Below are 17,829 nucleotides of genomic sequence, written 5' to 3'. Positions count from 1 at the left end.
GGTGATTACTTAAGCAGCGTTTAATTGTGTCGTGATGCACTACAAGGCCTGTGATGTGCTTCATGAGCTTCACCTGACTGCCATGTCTTATTAATGGAAATTACAATGCATATTTAATGTGCATTAATCTTGGAAAAATCAATACTTTGTCTTATAAAGCTTCCTGTCTGATCTCTACAGCTGTATATGAAGAAACTGTGTGTTTTCAATGTAAACTCAAATCCATGCAAACTTATACACTCACACAGTGTTTCCATTGGTCATTTAACCTGTGAAATTGTTATACTACTAATTGTTAACAAAGTGAAATCATATACATATTTTTTCATCGCATTGCATTTATGGAAATTTGGCCAGAAGGCACTTCAAATTTTGATAGAAAACCGAGAGTCTACTATGTCAAATACGTAAAAACAAATACATTGCAAACATCAGCTTCTGTTCCCTTTTAGGCTTTTGCAAAATGTCAACATTAGGCCAAAAAATAAAATGTCCCCTCAACAGAGGCTAACACAAATAAAGCAGAAACAGCCGCTTCTTCTCAGCACCTCAGCTCACTCAAGAGTATTCTCCAGTCGACTTTCTTTCTACATCGAGGGATGTTGAAGAAGGAGATATGCCTGCACACCTGCTCAAATCCCACAAAAAGTTTTTATTCCATCAATCACAACATTTCCATAAGAGGTCTTCTTCAGGTAATCATTTTGTATTTAAAGTTGGTTAAAAATTGTCAAAGACCTTTGGTTGAAACTATTTGTGGCATTTGAGCAAGTGTGTGAGCATATCTTCTTCTTCTAGTCTGCTGTACTCATTTTACTCATACTGCCATGTACTGACGTGATGTGCGTATAACTACCCCTTTTTCTTTTGGAGGGATGTTGCCATAACAGGGACAAAAGAACAGAGAATGTCAACATAGGAGCAAGACATGGAACAAACATCTTGATGAAGTGTGTGTGTGTGTGTGTGTGTGTGTGTGTGTGTGTGTGTGTGTGTGTGTGTGTGTGTGTGTGTGTGTGTGTGTGTGTGTGTGTGTGTGTGTGTGTGTGTGGACAAAAAGGAAATGGAGCTCAGCTAGAGAGAGACGGCTTGAGAAGGGCAATGTAATCACTTTAACCCTATTTACTGGATGGGTTTTTGTGCAGTGTGTGTGTGCGTTTGCGTGTGCGTTCAATACTTTCCACATACAGTGCACGATGTGTTCTGATAAGTTGAGTCTTTTGTTTTCATTGGAAGCACTTTCCTCCATGTTTGCTCACTTGTGACGTAACTGCAAAGTTTCACTGTGAGCTAAAAGAAACACAGTCATCCCTCACAGTAATCTAGGATTACGTTGCCATAATGTTCGCCCTATCAAAACATATGTGGAGGTGAACAAACACACTAACATCGTGTCAAAGCGTAAAGGAGCGCCCTAATATGGTGAGCGTCATGTGGACTATGCTCTGTCCTCCTGGATCTTTATGGATGAGCAAACAGCCTGTATTACCCAGCATGCCATGCGTGTATGTGTGTGTGGTGCTTTGATCAGACAGACTGGTGGGTTATATAATTTCAGTCAATTGAATGTTTCCTCCCCTCACATTCCATATTTTATATATTTATAGCACAGGAAACTTGTGGCACATGACTTTTCCCAGACAAGAAGTGCATGCTGCCTTCTGCTTCTGCCCTCGTATGTGAGTGGTTGTTCATTTATGAAGAGGCACCGTTACTCTAGCGACAACTGTCTCAGCTCGCCAGCTCTGAGGTCATGGACCGGTTTGACCACCTCAGTTTGTATCAACACATTGCTCCTGCCCTTGGGCTGGTTGCTATTTATAGCGGTAATCTCTACAAGGACATCAAGACAGGAAAATGGTCCCACTTGTGTATTTTGTCTTAAAGCTTTGTGCTAAATTAGCTGTGGGCAACACTTCTTTGTGTATAAATCAAATGTTAAACGCACCCGCATGTACCCTGTCATGCTAAAAGAGGCCATATTGTTCTGAATTGAAGTGTTATTGTGAACGAGTGCTCTCACAGCTGTATACGCTAGCATCATTACTGCTGATGACATTTTTTTATTGTCTACGACTGATTTGAAGTTATGACCCCTCATTAAGTTCTTTAACATGTGGCACCCCCCAGAAGCCAAAAGAATAGTCAAGTGTTGCCAGGTAAAAGGCGTACGTCACAGATGTTTGAGTATGTTAGCAGATGTTACAGCCGACCATCCCGTTAATATCACTGTGATGGGGAACATGTGAACTAAAGAGGCTAGTTCAGAATGGTGATAAGGCGGCTGGACAGGGGATCGACATGACATCATGGTGGAAAGGGCAACAAAGAGCTTCTTCCTGCTATAGTCCTCCCCTTCTGCTCCGGTCTGGGCAGAGTTTCCCGTGACTTCCTGTGGCACAGAGACCACACACACAACACACACTTGCTGCAAGCTAAGCTCAAAGCTTACCTTTCATCCTTACAATAACAAGTTTCTCATGGCAGATGACACATAATACCACTTCTAAAAAGCATCAAATTTATCTATAATGCTTAATTAAGAAAGTGTTATTGAATGTACTTCTCTTTATCTTTATTCACCTCTCATCCCTGCTTGTATTCTGTCTATAAAACTAACATGCAGACATTTGAATGTCACTTGGGGCACAAGCTAAGCACAATTAGCTTATTTTAAATCATGTTCATGATTTTAATTGTCAGTCCGACTATACAGTTTAAACATTTTCAAATCTTTTGTTGGGAGACTCTGTTTGAAAGTATAAATGTTAAATAGAAAAAGTGTTAAATACAAAAACTCTAATAACCAAATTTCCCTCAGGGATTAATAAAGGATATCAAAAAATAAAGTAATATCAAAATAAGAGAAGCAGAAATGAAAACAAACGGGATGTGAAACTAATGATAAATATATTACATTCAGGGCTTTAAATACAAATTGAAGGTGGTATGCAGAAATACATGTTCATGGCATAAATACATTCAAGAAATTAGTGTTGCACAAGGGGTTGGATTGCACCCCCTGAGGTTCTATCTAATTAAGTCTCCATTTCCATCATGTAAATAATAATTTATACTTTATTGATTGGTTTTTACACTCTGTCTAGTGAACATGCTACACACACATGCACAAACAGGATCCTATGGACATGAACTAATGGAGAGGTCTCAGAGTGAGGGGGCTGTCCACAGTGGGCGCTGCTGAGCTGGTAGGGGGGTTAGGTGCCTTGCTCAAGGGCATCTCGGCAGTGCTCAGGAAGTGGACTGGCACCTCTTTAACTACCAGGCCAATTTCCGAACTTGGTCCGTGCCGGGACTTGAGCCGGCGACCCTCCGATTCCCAACCCAAGTCCCTACAGACTGAGCTACTTCAGATCAAGACTAAAGATTAAAGAGCCAATGCAAACTTCTTGTCTTTGCTTGATTATTGTATTGTTGTGTATTTGCAACTGATGTTTGCATACACTGGAACACCAGCCCTTACCTCCACTTCTGATGCAAATAAATGTCAAGTATTGATCAGCTGTGAGAGTGAAGGAAGTAAAAGAAGAACAAAGGTGTTTGTGTTATTGAGTCAACTGGGAGGCCGACATTTTACACATCAGAAAAAAGGTGATGTAAGGGTTGGAAAATCAGAAAGAAATAAGCAGTTGTTTGTGAGCAGGAATTATGTTTTTCTGGCACAGCGAGGGGGGGTGAGAGCGAAGAGTCACAAACCAACCAAAAAAAAAGATCTCACTTTCAGCAGCGTGTAGGTGTAGACAAAAGCACAAACTCACAGCTCTCGTCTCTGCCAGCGCTCACATCTCTTTCTGCTCATTCTGTTGTTGTAACCTACATGCCAGATGCACAGCATGAGATTTAGGATGTGGTTTCGGCTGGTTGTCCACAGCACATCTTACAGCACGTCTGAAGTGACAGTGTAAGTGGAGGTGTTTGAAAGTGTGTGTGTGTGTGTGTCTGTGTGTGTTCGTATGTGAGTGTGTGAGCTACAAACTCGTTAAAGAGTTTGATTCTTCTGTGTGTCAACACTGTGAGTATAACCTCACAGCTAAGCAGGGACGTTTTCAAATGTGTGGAAGGACAGGCCCTGCAGAACTGCCCCAATTCAGTTAAATTGAGCATGTGGACATTACTAGAGAGAGGTCACAGCAGAACACTGTGTTTGCACACACACACACACACGGAGGTTTGGGATGCTGGTAACTCCCTGGTGCCTTGCCAGACGGATGTCGTTCTCTCCTGACCTTATTTTTGCTTCGCTTGACATGCCTTGATGATGTCAGAGCCACTAAGCAGAAACATAAATAAAGGGCGGCGATCACACCAACCTCATGGAACAAATTAGACTGACAAGTTCCTGTGTGCAGTGCACTCCGCAGTGCAGTGCATATTTCTACTTGTGTGTAAGTGATAGACCATGAGAGACAGAGAAATACAAACACGAAAGGGAGGGCAGGAACATTCACGGACAACATTCATGAGAATTTTTTCATACTTTTGGAAACCCAGATTTGTTAAACAGGAAGCCAGAGTTACAGAGCTGATATAACACAAAAGTGCTGCTGCTTCATACCGGGATTCAAATATCTCTTCCTTTTATGTTGATATTTACAGTCCTTATATAAACTTCCCCTCAGCATGGTTAGTTACATCCCATCAGGATATTTCCCCTTCAGCGAGCAGATACACAACAGTTGACAGCCACCAACAATGCAACGCAATGTTATATTTTTGAGGTCACAGACATCAGAGACATGAAGAGATACTGGAGCCAGACAGGAAACATCTTGTTACTGATGGATGAGTCCTTTGTTTGAAGATAAATAATGTATGCATATTATTTGCATGTTTGTCGGAGTTGCTGGGTGTATTTGTTTATGGATGTGCAGGTCTTTGCAGCCAACAGGCCTCCACTATTACTCATATTCCTGCCTCGAGTCAGCCCTAATGTTTGTTACAGCTGGACAATTAAATATACTGAAAGGGCCTTAGGTTAGAGATCGCCAAGCAGTTTGGATGTTTTAATCTGCACTCACTTTCCCACAACCACACTGGGTTTTTTTTCACACTGAGCAGAGACAGACTGACATTTAAGGTTTTATTAACCATGATAAATATAATATGAGGCTCTTTCTCAGACACAGTCTTCACTGACTGATGACAAGAAAAACATATGGTGATGTTTAATTAATAACTTGGTTTGAAAAAGCACCAGATAATGATGGGTTTTTTTTTTCAATTTGTATGACAAGACAACAATAGTGGATGTAACTTTTTACAGTGGTCATAAACCAAATATCAAGGAACCCACTGATCTATTGCAAAGTTTTCCCTGAAGCTTTAAAGTTGTGACCTTATGTAACCCTGAAAGAAAGAGTGCTGATTTGCCCGAAGCTGCAAATGAGGTCAGTCATTGGCTGGCAGCAGTTTAGTCATGATGATGTAGGTGATGGTGACTGAAAATCATCAACAGTTTAAAAAAAATACATGCTTGATTACAGGAAACAGAGTCAGAGGGGAAGGTGACGGCCGGGGAGCAGGAAGGGGGATATGAGGACGCAGAGAAAATGAAAAATAAATACATGGAGAGCAGTGAGAAGGAAAGAAAACAGGACATAGAAAGAAAAACTACATTATTTGTGGTTGTCTCAACATTGTGTAGAAGTTGAATGCCAGGGTGGAGCGACAAAGTTCGGCACAATTATCTGACATGAGGTTGACCCTTCACAGGAAATCTGTGCCATTTGGTGGGCACTCTTATCCACAAATGCCTTACAGTAGCATTCATTTTTAGCTTGATGGCCCCCCCGGGGAATGACCTTCTGCTCTCACTGTGGTTTTTGGCAGACGTCATGTTTGTATGAAAAGAGATTAAAATATTGGACCACACAGCGACACACTGACGTTTCGTTGTGGATAATAACTTTACATATTAAGTGGTTTTTTTAGAGAACAACTGGTGCTTAAATAGGGAAGTGTGCCTCTTTGGTCTACAGTAATGTTGATGAGGAGCAGGTGCTGGGAGTTAATGATTCTCTCAGGGGATATTTTGACTTGAGTTATTAATACATTCATGCTTCGTGTTTGTCTATGGTTATATGGCTGCCATTCTGTGTGTCAGCTGTGTAACTCAGGGTCTTTCTTCTAATTCATACCAGGAAGCTGAAGTTCCTGCAAACCATAAAAAATTATTTTTGTCACTTTAGTTTATGAAAATTTGGGCTTTGCATATTGTTGTTACATATGGTCACCCTTTTGTCAATGACTAGAAAGAATCTAAAATTATTTCTGATATTTCACTTGCAGTAAGTGAACTCTAGTGAAATGTTGTGCATTCACTGGTAAATATATTTCAGCAAAAAAATGAAATAATGATGAAAAATACATTAAAAAAACACAACTGAGAACACCTTTAAATATGTTAACATATGTTTTATACTGTTGGCCTTCGTTTTTTTTTTTTACTTTAGTGGCAAAGATCTCAAATCAAAGAACAAAACTTACAGTAACGCTCATGGGACTTTGGCACAGTCAGCAAATCCAACAAGGTTAATGTCCAAGTGTTCACCGCAAGAAAGGGTTGGCTGTTTGCCAAACCAACGGTCTTTGAAAAAAGAAATGCAGCCCCCAAATTCATCATTCCTGACAACATCTTTGATGCAGGGGCTTTAATCTTAACTGTTTGTCAGGATATCAAAATGACTAGTAAATTAGGTCTGTATGATGTCTTGAAGCCAAAATGTTCCAATTTGAGTCTTTGATCTGTAATTTCTGAAACTGTCTTGAAGTGTGTCATAAAGAGTTACAAAGGAAGCAGTATATTTAAGATTAAAAGATCAATTTCAGACAGCGGAGGAGTGATGCAGGAAGATTGATGGGAAAACTGTTAAAGCTTACACTCAAAGGCACCAGCATGACGTAGTGCCTCTCGCATTCCTGGGTTATTACTTAAAGATGTCTGCTCGTCATTGCCTCCTCTGCTCTCATGCTCTCAATGTTGCCTCTCACATCAGGAAAGCCACTTGCAGCATATTTCCACCGCAGAGAGCGGTTAAAGGAAATCCCTGTCAGTTCATTAGGGCAGTCGTTGCATTTTAGGAAAAAAATAAATAAACCGAGACAAACATGGCGCAGAGAGCAGCAACACAGTAATAGATGGAAAAGCAAAAATATGTTCTTACAGTTGTGTTAAATCTTATCTGGTGATTAGAGGAAAGGGCAGAAGAGATGTTTAGTATAATTTTGAGAGGAAATGTTGGTGATGGGCAAATGTGAGAGGCAAGTTAAGGGCATGATAAATGATATTACATGAAGTGATTTTTGTTCATGATGGTGTTGTATTACTGCAGAAAGCTGATGCATGATTATTCAGAGTCGAAGAATCCAGTCTGGGCACCGTCCCGGTTTCTGATGGGAACCGAATCGGTCAGAATAGGCTTTCTGTCTGTGGACACACACGCACACAAACACACACACACACACACACACACACACACACACACACACACACACACACACACACACACACACACACACACACACACACACACACAGTGTTCCCCTTTCAGAAAAGCTACTGAGTGAGGAGGAAAGTTAGAAGAGAGACGAGAGATTTTACAGAGGAAGTGAGACGTAATCTATGAATTACACACTAATTCATTCAGGAGCAAAAGGCCTCCATTTGCTCATTTCTGATGAAAATAGACTTTGACCATTTTACGAAGTTCTCTCATTACAACATTTTCATCTTCTTGTTTTTCTCTGATGCCACAGGCGGAGGAGGAAAGCGGAAAGGAAGGAGCAAGAAATGGAAAGAGATCCTCCGTTTCCCCCATATAAGCCAGTGCTCTGAGCTGGGAAACAGCATCGGTACGTATCTTTGTGTGCTCACCTGTTTTGTCTGCTGATGTTTTTAAAAAAAAGTTTGTATTTTAAAGTGTTCTTCTATCACTTTTGCAGACCGGGACTATGTCAGCGTCTGTGAGAAACAGCCTATCGGGCGTCTTCTCTTCCGTCTTTACTGTGACACAAGAATCAAACTGCAACGATGCATCCAGCTACTGGACGCAATGGTACACAAACACTCTCAAACACACACATAAACACACAATTGTGTATCTTTTACTGGAAATTAGCTGTTAGGCATCTCAGAATATATTGTCATTAAAGTGATCAATATGCTCTTTTTTCCTTTTGACAATAACCTTAATATAATATATAATATTTCATGAACTTTGACCCTAAATTGTCCCTTCACTAACAGCCCTTAGGCCGACACACTAAGGAGGTGTAGGCCTGTGAATGTCTTTTGATGTCTGAACATGCTTGCTGTAAAAAGTAGACTGTTATGTCTTAATTACCCTGTTGTTAGCTAAAGCTTACATTGGTAAGATAACATCTATCCTAACCAAGGAACATAATCCCTGTGGGTTGTAAAATGGTATATTGTAGAGTTTAAAGTAATGATAGTGACTCTGCACTGGCAGTGCTCTTTATGAGGTTTTGGGAAGCTTAGACTTCTGTAACATCAGGGAACTTTTGATTTTACCAAACTCAATGGTTAACCTCATCCTCAAATTATTTCGCCTTCATAAAGTGAATAACCGTTAAGAAATAACTCATAAGCACTCATCCAGGTGCGATTCTGGAGTCTGTTGGGGTCCAAGGCAAAAATGTACAGGGGGCCACTCCAAACAGCGTGCTTCCCCATTATGTTAAAAAATAATTTGACACCAACAAAGTTTTTTAGTGGAAGTTATGTTATTAAAGTGTCTCTCCCCCGTATTGAGGGCTAGACAAGCCTCATTCAGTCATTTACTATTATATGAGTTAGTGCTGTCAGATGGGGCACCCTTAGGGAGGTTTCCTACTGTCATTGCAAACTTTGCACATTTTGAGCCTCTGCTTTGGTTTAAAGTGTATCAGCCCTTGGGGATCCCCTACTGGCCTTGGGCCCTAAGCAGTTGCCTGCCTTGCCTGTTGACAAGTAGCGCCTCTGTACACATCTGAAGCATTAGTATCTTCGGGCTCACACAACTCTTCTTGGGTCTCGAAGTATTAGCTTCTGATTTTAGCGTCATATTGTACCATATGTAATAGACTTGTGCTTATTAATATGTTTTTAATGAAAGAATCAGCTTTTAACATTCAGGCCAGCTGGAGGAGAAGCTAGCTTAACTAGCAGGAGGTGGCAGTAGCAATGGTCTTTCTTTTTCACAATCCTTTCACAAACGTAAACTGGCTTTTCTTTAACATACTTGTGAATTTGGAAAAAAATGATTGGAACTAGTGGTTAGGGTTGGTCATAAAATAACGTAGGAACCGTCTGTAATTATGTAAGTGTAACCGGTGGATTTGTGCCACTGTGTAATGGAGAACCTAAAGGGCAAAGCAAAAGTGTTGTAAGCTAACTGATGAGAGGCTAACAAGCTAATGTCCTTTCCTCCAGTTTAACGTGACAATTTTAAGAGCAGAGGCAGAAAAGACAATTCATTCTTTACTAAGAAGAACTACAAATAGGCCTACTTTTATAAAAACCAGACTATGGTCAAAATAAGTAGTGTTTTAAACATCTGAACTTAGGTAAACAGCAAGAAGTAGCCATCTGTATGCCATCTTTGTCTTTAAAAGCTCACTGAATCAGACGCCATTTAGAAAAATACTGAACTTGAATAGTACAGTCATTCATTAAAAACATGGAGTTATGAAAATTATTATTACCTAGGGGTCACCCCTAATATTACCTTACTCCAATGTACAAGTTTGATGGTTAATATAAAGTGCTCATCTGAATGTTAGCTTGTCAGAACAGTCTTATCTAGCCTATGTGTTTAGCTTGAAATTGGTTTGATGTTAGCAGGGTGTCTTACTATGATGCAAAATATAAATTACTGTAAAGCTAATTATCCTCAGATGCATTGAAGCTAAACTAAAAAGCCAGTTTTGAAAATGTAAAGAGTATAACATTCAGATAGGCTAATTATCATTTAGGGGATAAAAGTAATAAGTCGTCAAAGTACAGATCCCTGAAAACTCCACTTAAGTAAGTTACCATTAGTTCTTAAATTCAGACAATGACTGAATACACATTTCTGGTCTGGGGTTAAACTACCACCAAGATCATTTCATAAGCATGGATTGATTACAAAAGGTAGTACAGTTTAAATTGTAATTCTTGCAATGACTTAACAGTTTTGCTTTCACTATCACCAAAATCATCATAACTATCATAACTAGCCATAGTCAGTGATTACAAGAACCAAGAGATTGGACGAGGTATGGATATGGATGGTAGAGTAGACGGTTGAAAAAGTGTAAATCAAATAAGATTGAAAGTCAAAAACGAATTCCTCTTTGAGTAAAATTCTTCTCCAGAACAGTAACAAAGTATTTCTACTTCTTTTTTTCACACCTCCCGTTTAAACCTCAGATCTTTCCTGAATGAAAGCAGCTCTAGAAAACACCCATCCACTTTTTTACTGCACTCACTTTCATTACTGCGTAGCCTGAAAGTGCCCGGGTGTTGCTGGGTCATGCAGCCAGAGGAGACAATTAAACTGAGTAGTGATTATTCAACAGCCAGATCCCCCCCCCCCCCCCCCCCCTCCATCCCTGCTTGTGGTCCCCCCATTTCCAATCTTTCTCTCTGCGTCTAGACGAATACCTCCCACATGACACATTTAAGTCTTTATCTATGCCCAGAATATCTTTGGGGGCATGTGACAGAGCAGAAAGGACAGCATTGTTTCCCACACCACCCCTTCCAATCCCAACACCCCCTTTCCTCCCTTTCTCGCCTCCGCCTTCTGCCCCCTGGATCCAAAAAGTGACCGAAAATCACTCACACGCGGTCATCCCAAGCACATGTTGGCACTAATTCTGCAATCCATGTGACGAACTGTGAGGCCACACTCAGCGTTGAGCTTTATATTCACCACTTTACTGACAATAAACCAGGCCTGAGGCTGATTACAGCCAGGCAGGTGCCTGTATTTCAAGTGATTAAATAACATGTGAGTCCTGTGAAGTTACGAGGTTCGTAGAAACGCTTTTATTTTGTAAGCTTGTCACAGTATTTCCTGGAAGAGATGTTATAGTTTGTTGATCAAATTCGTAAAATAAGTGAGACAGGATGAATAGTGTAGAAACCAAGAAAGCATTAACATAACCTTTTTGGAGGTTTAGTGTGTGTGTGTGTGTGTGTGTGTGTGTGTGTGTGTGTGTGTGTGCGTGCGTGCGTGTGTGTGTGTGTTTCAGTTTTTACAACAGAGGAAGGAATGTGCTCAGGGGTTCAAGTGGTTCCGTTTACATCATGAGAAGATGTGTGTGTGTGTGCACGATTTTGTGTGAATGTGTGCGTTGGATCCCTGCTGCTTCCAAAAGGCTAAAAGGGCGTCTTCTTTTCCCCTTTGGCTGACCCCCCACAGGCGAAGGGTGGGATTCAGACAGCTCATTTACTGTGTGTGTGTGTGTGTGTGTGTGTGTGTGTGTGTGTGTGTGTGTGTGTGTGTGTGTGTGTGTGTGTGTGTGTGTGTGTGTGTGTGTGTGTGTGTGTGTGTGTGTGTGTGTGTGTGTGTGTGTGTGTGTGTGTGTGTGTGTGAGCGAGTGTGTGTGTGTGTGAGAGTGAGTGTAATTTATCTGGAGGCTTCAATAACAAAGGCTCAGTTAATCAACACTCGACAGAAATGACAATTCACAGTTTTTACTACATTTAATTGTCTTAAAAATGAATAACATTTACATTTGTACACCCAGTATGTATACATTTATTTCTAGACTTCTTTAGGCTTTGTTCTGTAGAGTCAATGACGCTGTGGCTTTTTATGTGTCCTTAATCTTCTGGCTTATGGGTGTGTACATGTACTGTATACATACATGCGAGTGTGTGTGTGTTTGTGTGTGTTTTGTAGTGGAAAGCTAGTGACGCCGGTGTGACACACTGTGACACTCCAGGACCTCAAGGAATCCCACTGTGTTTACTGTGCGGCTGCCAGGCAACACAGGACCATGCTTGAAAAAGGCCACTGATAGAAAGAGTAGAGCCAGCTTGCAGCCGGGTGCCATGTTGCTCCCCCACCCACCACCCACCCTTCCTACCCTTTTTTTCCTGAGAAGTTAAAAGTGTTGGATATGAAATGCGTCAGAGCGCTGTCAGGGAGATGTCCAATATGTCCAGTGTGTAACAGCCAAACCTGTTAGTGTTAACGTATGTTCAAACGCGGAGCCAAGAGCGGCATATGTGTGTTTGAGAGGTGTCTGTGTCATCACTAAACAGCAGCTACTCCATCATGAAAAATGTAATGTGAATCTCTACTTATTTTCTTGTAAGTGGTAGATAGCCTAAATAATGTGAAATTGGATTTTACTTTTAGTTTATTTGTGCAGTTAGAAAACAGCAGGAGAGAGAGGCAGACTCCCTCTGGTTTAACACCAGATCCTAAATCATCATCTGTTTAATTTATGATGATACGGTTTTAGTAACACCTCCTTAATCTCTGCACAATGAGTGGTTGGATGATTATCAGAGATTTGTTTTTTAGAATGTTTTTTTTTTTATCTAGGGAGATGTTTTCTAAGGAGCGATGTTGTTTTGTGCTGATTCTAAGAAGCTTTTTCTTGCAAATTTCTGATTTTTGATTATGAGCTTTAAAGAAATATAACTTAGCTTCATAGGAAGGGGAGGACATTTATAGAACCATATTTAATTTGTAACCGCGGGAGAAGACACAAAGCTTTGTACTTTTGTTTATTTTAGAAATGGTTTTCAAACATCTATTTTATCAGTACAAAATAATATTTGCCAACCTTTAAGGTCATCTGGGCTTGTTGTTTGTATGTCTCAAAAACATGAACCACTTTTCCTTTTCTTAAAGAGTAAGTAGTTGCAACTTAAGGTACATTTGCAAAAACACTTATTTGAACCCTATAAAACATTATTACCAATTAATAATTTTGCCGGTTTAAAGAAATCTCTTTCACTAATGTGTGTCTCGAAAATGTTTTCAGATGGCCTTACGCTTTATTATAAGTTATCAGTTCGTCAGCAGCAAATGTTGAGAAAGTTCTTTATGTTCACTAACTTTTCAGCTTCTAATGAGTTCAAAAATGTAAGAAAACCTTATCTGTTTATTTATTTTTTCCTCTCGGTGCAAGATAATTCTCCTAGGGGGGATACGGGTTTACATTTCATTTCATTTCAAATTGTGCATAAAATAATTTAGGTCCAGATACACTGAAGCTATTCCAGGAGTTTACATGTCAAAGATATCTTTAGTGAGGGAATACATCGAGGGAGTTAATCTTGTTTTTCCCTTCTTCTTTTTATTTATATTTCATTGTATTTTTTGCATCCAGTGCAGTCACCCCCTGCTGGCCTTGAGTGGAAATGCAGTTAAGGCATTTCTTCTTGAGTGTCACTTTTGAATCTAGGAGGCTACGTCCCCTTCTCTTATACAGTCTTTGTTCCTGATGTATATGTGATGAGTTAAACTGAGCTCTGTCGAGTCATTGTTGACAGTGAAAATACTGCACAGGATGTTGTTAAAGATGTGATTGATTTTGTTGTTTAGGAAGACTATGAGGTGACACCTGATGAAAAGAGAAAAATCAGAGGCGACCAGATCATCAAGACTTTTCTCTCAAAACAAGTAGGATTCATTATCTTTTATATAATCAAATAATACATTATAGGGCTTATTTTATAATATATATTTGAGTACCCCTCTAATTGATGTTGAGAACTCATACATACAAGAAGTAATATATGTGACTCTTTAAGTTGATGTCGTTTATAATAAAACCTAATGTATTTCTCTATGTTGCACATATGTCATTGTGTGTTTACATGTGTTGATGTAGTCACCTCAGCATGTGGACATAGCAGAGGTGTTTGCAGACCAGTGCAAAGAGAACCTCGAGCTCAGTCCATGTAAGGAGATCTTCAGCAACTGCAGAAAGTGAGTCTTCTCTTTGTTTGTTTTTTATTCCCTCACCTGTCTGCTGGACGCTCACCTGTTCTCTTTCAGCCCGATCTGTGTTTACCATTTGTCTCATGCTATATGAACACAAACTGTCAAGATATTGTTAAGTGATTTTTTTTAAAGCTTGTTTGCATAGTTAACTGTGCTGACTGTGCCTGCTGTTTTGGTTGTGTGCTTTTGTGTACCGTGTGGGAGTAGGGCTGTTCATGACTACCTGAGTGGAGCTCCATTCTCCGACTACCAGAACAGCATGTACTATGACCGATTCCTGCAGTGGAAGGTGTTGGAGAGGTACGGAAATCAGTTGTCTTCAGTGGAAGTTTATATATTTTTTTCTCGCTAACATTTAAATCATGCCATCTGTTTTCATTTCATTCGGAATTGATCATTAGTGTGAACTCCCTAAAGCTTTTTACACTCCTTCTCTTTTTGAGTCTTGCAGAATGAAGTTGCCATAACAAACATGTACGATGAAATGCAGATTAAAACTCCAGCTCTTCCTTAAATTCCACCTTTTTTGATATAATCTTTTTTTTCCCCTGTTGAATAATGTGATCAAGGTTAAAGGGGCAAGTGAACTATATCTGTAGGTTGATTACATTACTTAAATTCATCCAACCAACCAACCAACCAACCAACCAACCAGAACACATACATGACGTTGTATTAGATTGTGTACTTTCATAATTATACCATTCAACAGCAAATGTACTCAGGGGGGAAATGAGCCTAAAACTACCTCAGTACAATATATCATATAACATTTATGTTTAATATTGTTCAAGGCTGTTTTACAAAAACATGAATAAATATATAAATTGGTACACTCCATAAAGTGCACACTGAGTGTTATTGTCTTTAACACTAACTATGATCATCATTTTTGCCTCTTTGTGTCTCTGTGATAAGTATTCCTTCATCTGTGTGCAAGCTTTAAAGCAGAAATAGAAGAACAATCCCCAACAAAACACCTAGTTTAGATTAGTTTTACTTTATTGATCCCAAACTGGGAAATTGTGGCATTACAGCAGCAGAAATCAAACACACAAATATAAAAACTAAGAATTAGAATATATACATCCAGGATTTAACTTAACATTACTTCTATGGAGAGATGTCAGAGTGACGGGGCTGCCCACAGCTGGCGCTCCTGAGCTGATGGTGGGGAGGGGGTTTGGTGCCTTGCTCAGGAAGTAATCTGGCACCTCTCCAGCTACCAGACCAGACCAACTTCCATATTTGGTCCGCACTGGGACTTGAACTGGTGACCCTCCTGTTCCCAACCCAAGTCCCTACAGACTGAGCTACTGCCGCCCACGCCATGTCTAACTGAATGTAAACATACACTCTATTCAGCATTCTATGGCTCTTAAAAGCACAAATACCATTAAATAAACTCGCTTATTTGCTGTAGACAAAAGAACTAATCTCAACAGTGAATGTAGAAATATCAAGATACTTTACTGAAGTAAGAGTTCAGCAGTTTGTAAATACTGAGTTTCATGTCAAGGCCCTTGAATGGCCATTGTGTCTGATATATTATTACATATCACATTATTTGATAAATGTCAGGGATGCATTTATGCATTTTATCTTTAAGAAAGATGTTGTCTTATCTTAATAAGCAAGGTCGTTAGTATTTATAGTGGTCAAAAGAATGTAGAAAGTTTAGAGAATTAAAAAGAATAAATCAATGTACAGGTGAGACACTTAACTTTATAGAATCCCACCTCACTCGTAGACACTGAGAGGAGCCTGATGGCTGCAGACAGGAACATATTTTATGCAGAGTGCATATCAGAGTCAGCTGGAAGTAAACAGCAGGCTTTCAGAGCAGCTTTCAGAGCAGCTTTCAGAGTAGCCCTGATTGAATCCGTGTCTGGAAAGTGAAATTGCTTACAAGAGGCCTCACCCTCTGTACAGGAAACAGACTCAGGATGGTATTGAGTTCTGCTGATAATATCTCCGTCCTAATCAATACTACATGAGCATCTATTAATGGGATCTGCTGTGTCTGTGTTCTGTCAGGCAACCAATCACAAAGGACACGTTCAGACAGTACCGAGTGCTGGGGAAGGGAGGATTCGGAGAGGTAAGAGATACACTTAATGACAATGCATAAATCTTTTGATTTTAATGAGCAGATATTTGAAAATGCCTCCTTGTTTTTCTTCTTCTCAGGTGTGTGCCTGCCAGGTTCGAGCTACTGGGAAGATGTACGCCTGCAAGAAACTGGAGAAGAAGAGGATAAAGAAAAGGAAAGGAGAGTCCATGGCTCTCAACGAAAAGCAGATTTTAGAGAAAGTCAACAGTAGATTTGTTGTAAGTTAACTGAAACAATAATGTATTTGCTGCACAGCAAGAATTGGATTATATTGTATGCATCTCCTCCCCATCTTCAATACTGTTGGACATGTTCTTGCCCTCTTCCAGGTGAGCTTAGCGTATGCATATGAGACCAAAGATGCTCTGTGTCTGGTGCTGACCATCATGAACGGTGGAGACCTGAAGTTTCACATCTACAACATGGGGACGCCGGGCTTCGAGAAGGACAGGGTACAGTTCTACGCCGCTCAGATCTGCTGTGGACTCGAGCATTTGCACAGGGAATCCATCGTCTACAGGTAACACTGAGGTTCATTTTTTATAGTTATCAAACGATGTGATTTTATTAGGTTTTCATTCTTTATTTATTTTCATTTTTGTTAATGATCATGTTTGAATTGATGACGTCCTCTTTTATCACGCTGTGTCATTTGTAGGGATTTGAAACCGGAGAATATCCTATTAGATGACAACGGTGAGTTTCAAGACTGCACCGACTCATATTTCTGGTTATTTCTTTGCAAAGCATTTTCTATTTTTTTGCTGCCGACACACTACTTTATAATCCACTGACCTTTAAATAATTCAAACGTATCATGCTCTCCACTGTTATCTTACAGGACACATTCGTATATCTGACCTGGGCCTGGCCATTAAAGTGCCTGAAGGAGAACTCATCAGAGGCAGGGTGGGGACTGTGGGCTACATGGGTAAGATAAATAAATCAACATTTTCCGAGTAAATATACCTGACTATACAGCCATTTATGAGCACAACAACATCTCTCCCTCTCCCTCTCCCTCTCTCTCTCTCCCTCTCTCTCTCTCTCTCTCTCTCTCTCTCTCTAGCTCCAGAGGTGATAAACAATGAAAAGTACGGCATGAGTCCTGACTGGTGGGGACTGGGCTGCCTAGTTTATGAAATGACAGCCGGACGATCACCTTTTCGCGCTCGCAAAGAGCGTGTGAAGCGAGAGGAGGTGGAGAGGAGGGTGCAGGAGGAGGAGGAGGAGTACAGCGACAAGTTTACTGAGGACACAAAGGCCATCTGTAGAACGGTGAGCATTTGGTGGGGGGAAAAAAAAGAAAAGGTATGTGTGGAGGGATAGATATGGAGGAATGATGAATAATTTGATGACTCATCTCTGCTGCTGCTCACCCAGCTGCTGACCAAAGACCCGAAGCAGAGGCTGGGGTGCCAGGCGGACAGAGCAGCGGGCGTCAAGGCCCACTCATTCTTCAAAAACATCAACTTCAAGAGGCTGGAGGCTGGAATAGTGGAGCCTCCCTTTGTGCCTGATGTGAGTAATTTATACTCCTGAAAATCAATCCCACTGCAAAAACATGCTCTGAAACTCATCTGTAATTTTTAAAATACTTTTGTTTGAATTCTTTATGCTTACCAAAATACTTAATTGCCCCATCAGGAATAAAATGTTTTTTGTTAATATCAAATGTCCTCCCCTGATTATAAATGAGCTGTTAAGATAAACTTGTCTGCTTTTTCCCCCCCGTTCTTTTCT

The 17,829-nt window shown here is 40.2% G+C and overlaps 1 protein-coding gene across 2 annotated transcripts in view; it reads left to right on the top strand.

Annotated features, from left to right (window-relative positions):
* Positions 1 to 17,829, top strand: part of grk5l (G protein-coupled receptor kinase 5 like) — a 30,240-nt gene that overhangs the window by 8,177 nt on the left and 4,234 nt on the right. Inside the window, exons 2-13 of one of the 2 annotated variants that reach the window (XM_061037740.1) lie at positions 7,777 to 7,872; positions 7,963 to 8,075; positions 13,572 to 13,649; positions 13,861 to 13,958; positions 14,181 to 14,273; positions 16,011 to 16,074; positions 16,164 to 16,304; positions 16,416 to 16,606; positions 16,745 to 16,782; positions 16,928 to 17,017; positions 17,156 to 17,364; positions 17,470 to 17,607. In XM_061037740.1, the coding sequence (XP_060893723.1) occupies positions 7,777 to 7,872; positions 7,963 to 8,075; positions 13,572 to 13,649; positions 13,861 to 13,958; positions 14,181 to 14,273; positions 16,011 to 16,074; positions 16,164 to 16,304; positions 16,416 to 16,606; positions 16,745 to 16,782; positions 16,928 to 17,017; positions 17,156 to 17,364; positions 17,470 to 17,607 (1,349 nt within the window). Of the gene's footprint in view, positions 1 to 7,776; positions 7,873 to 7,962; positions 8,076 to 13,571; positions 13,650 to 13,860; positions 13,960 to 14,175; positions 14,274 to 16,010; positions 16,075 to 16,163; positions 16,305 to 16,415; positions 16,607 to 16,744; positions 16,783 to 16,927; positions 17,018 to 17,155; positions 17,365 to 17,469; positions 17,608 to 17,829 lie in introns of both variants that reach the window. The other variant, XM_061037739.1, reaches the window with a different exon arrangement.

This window comes from Labrus mixtus, chromosome 5, assembly GCF_963584025.1.
Source record: "Labrus mixtus chromosome 5, fLabMix1.1, whole genome shotgun sequence".
Lineage (NCBI taxonomy): Eukaryota > Metazoa > Chordata > Actinopteri > Labriformes > Labridae > Labrus > Labrus mixtus.
Note: the sequence above shows the minus strand (reverse complement) of the source record. Positions and strands in the feature narration are given on the sequence as shown.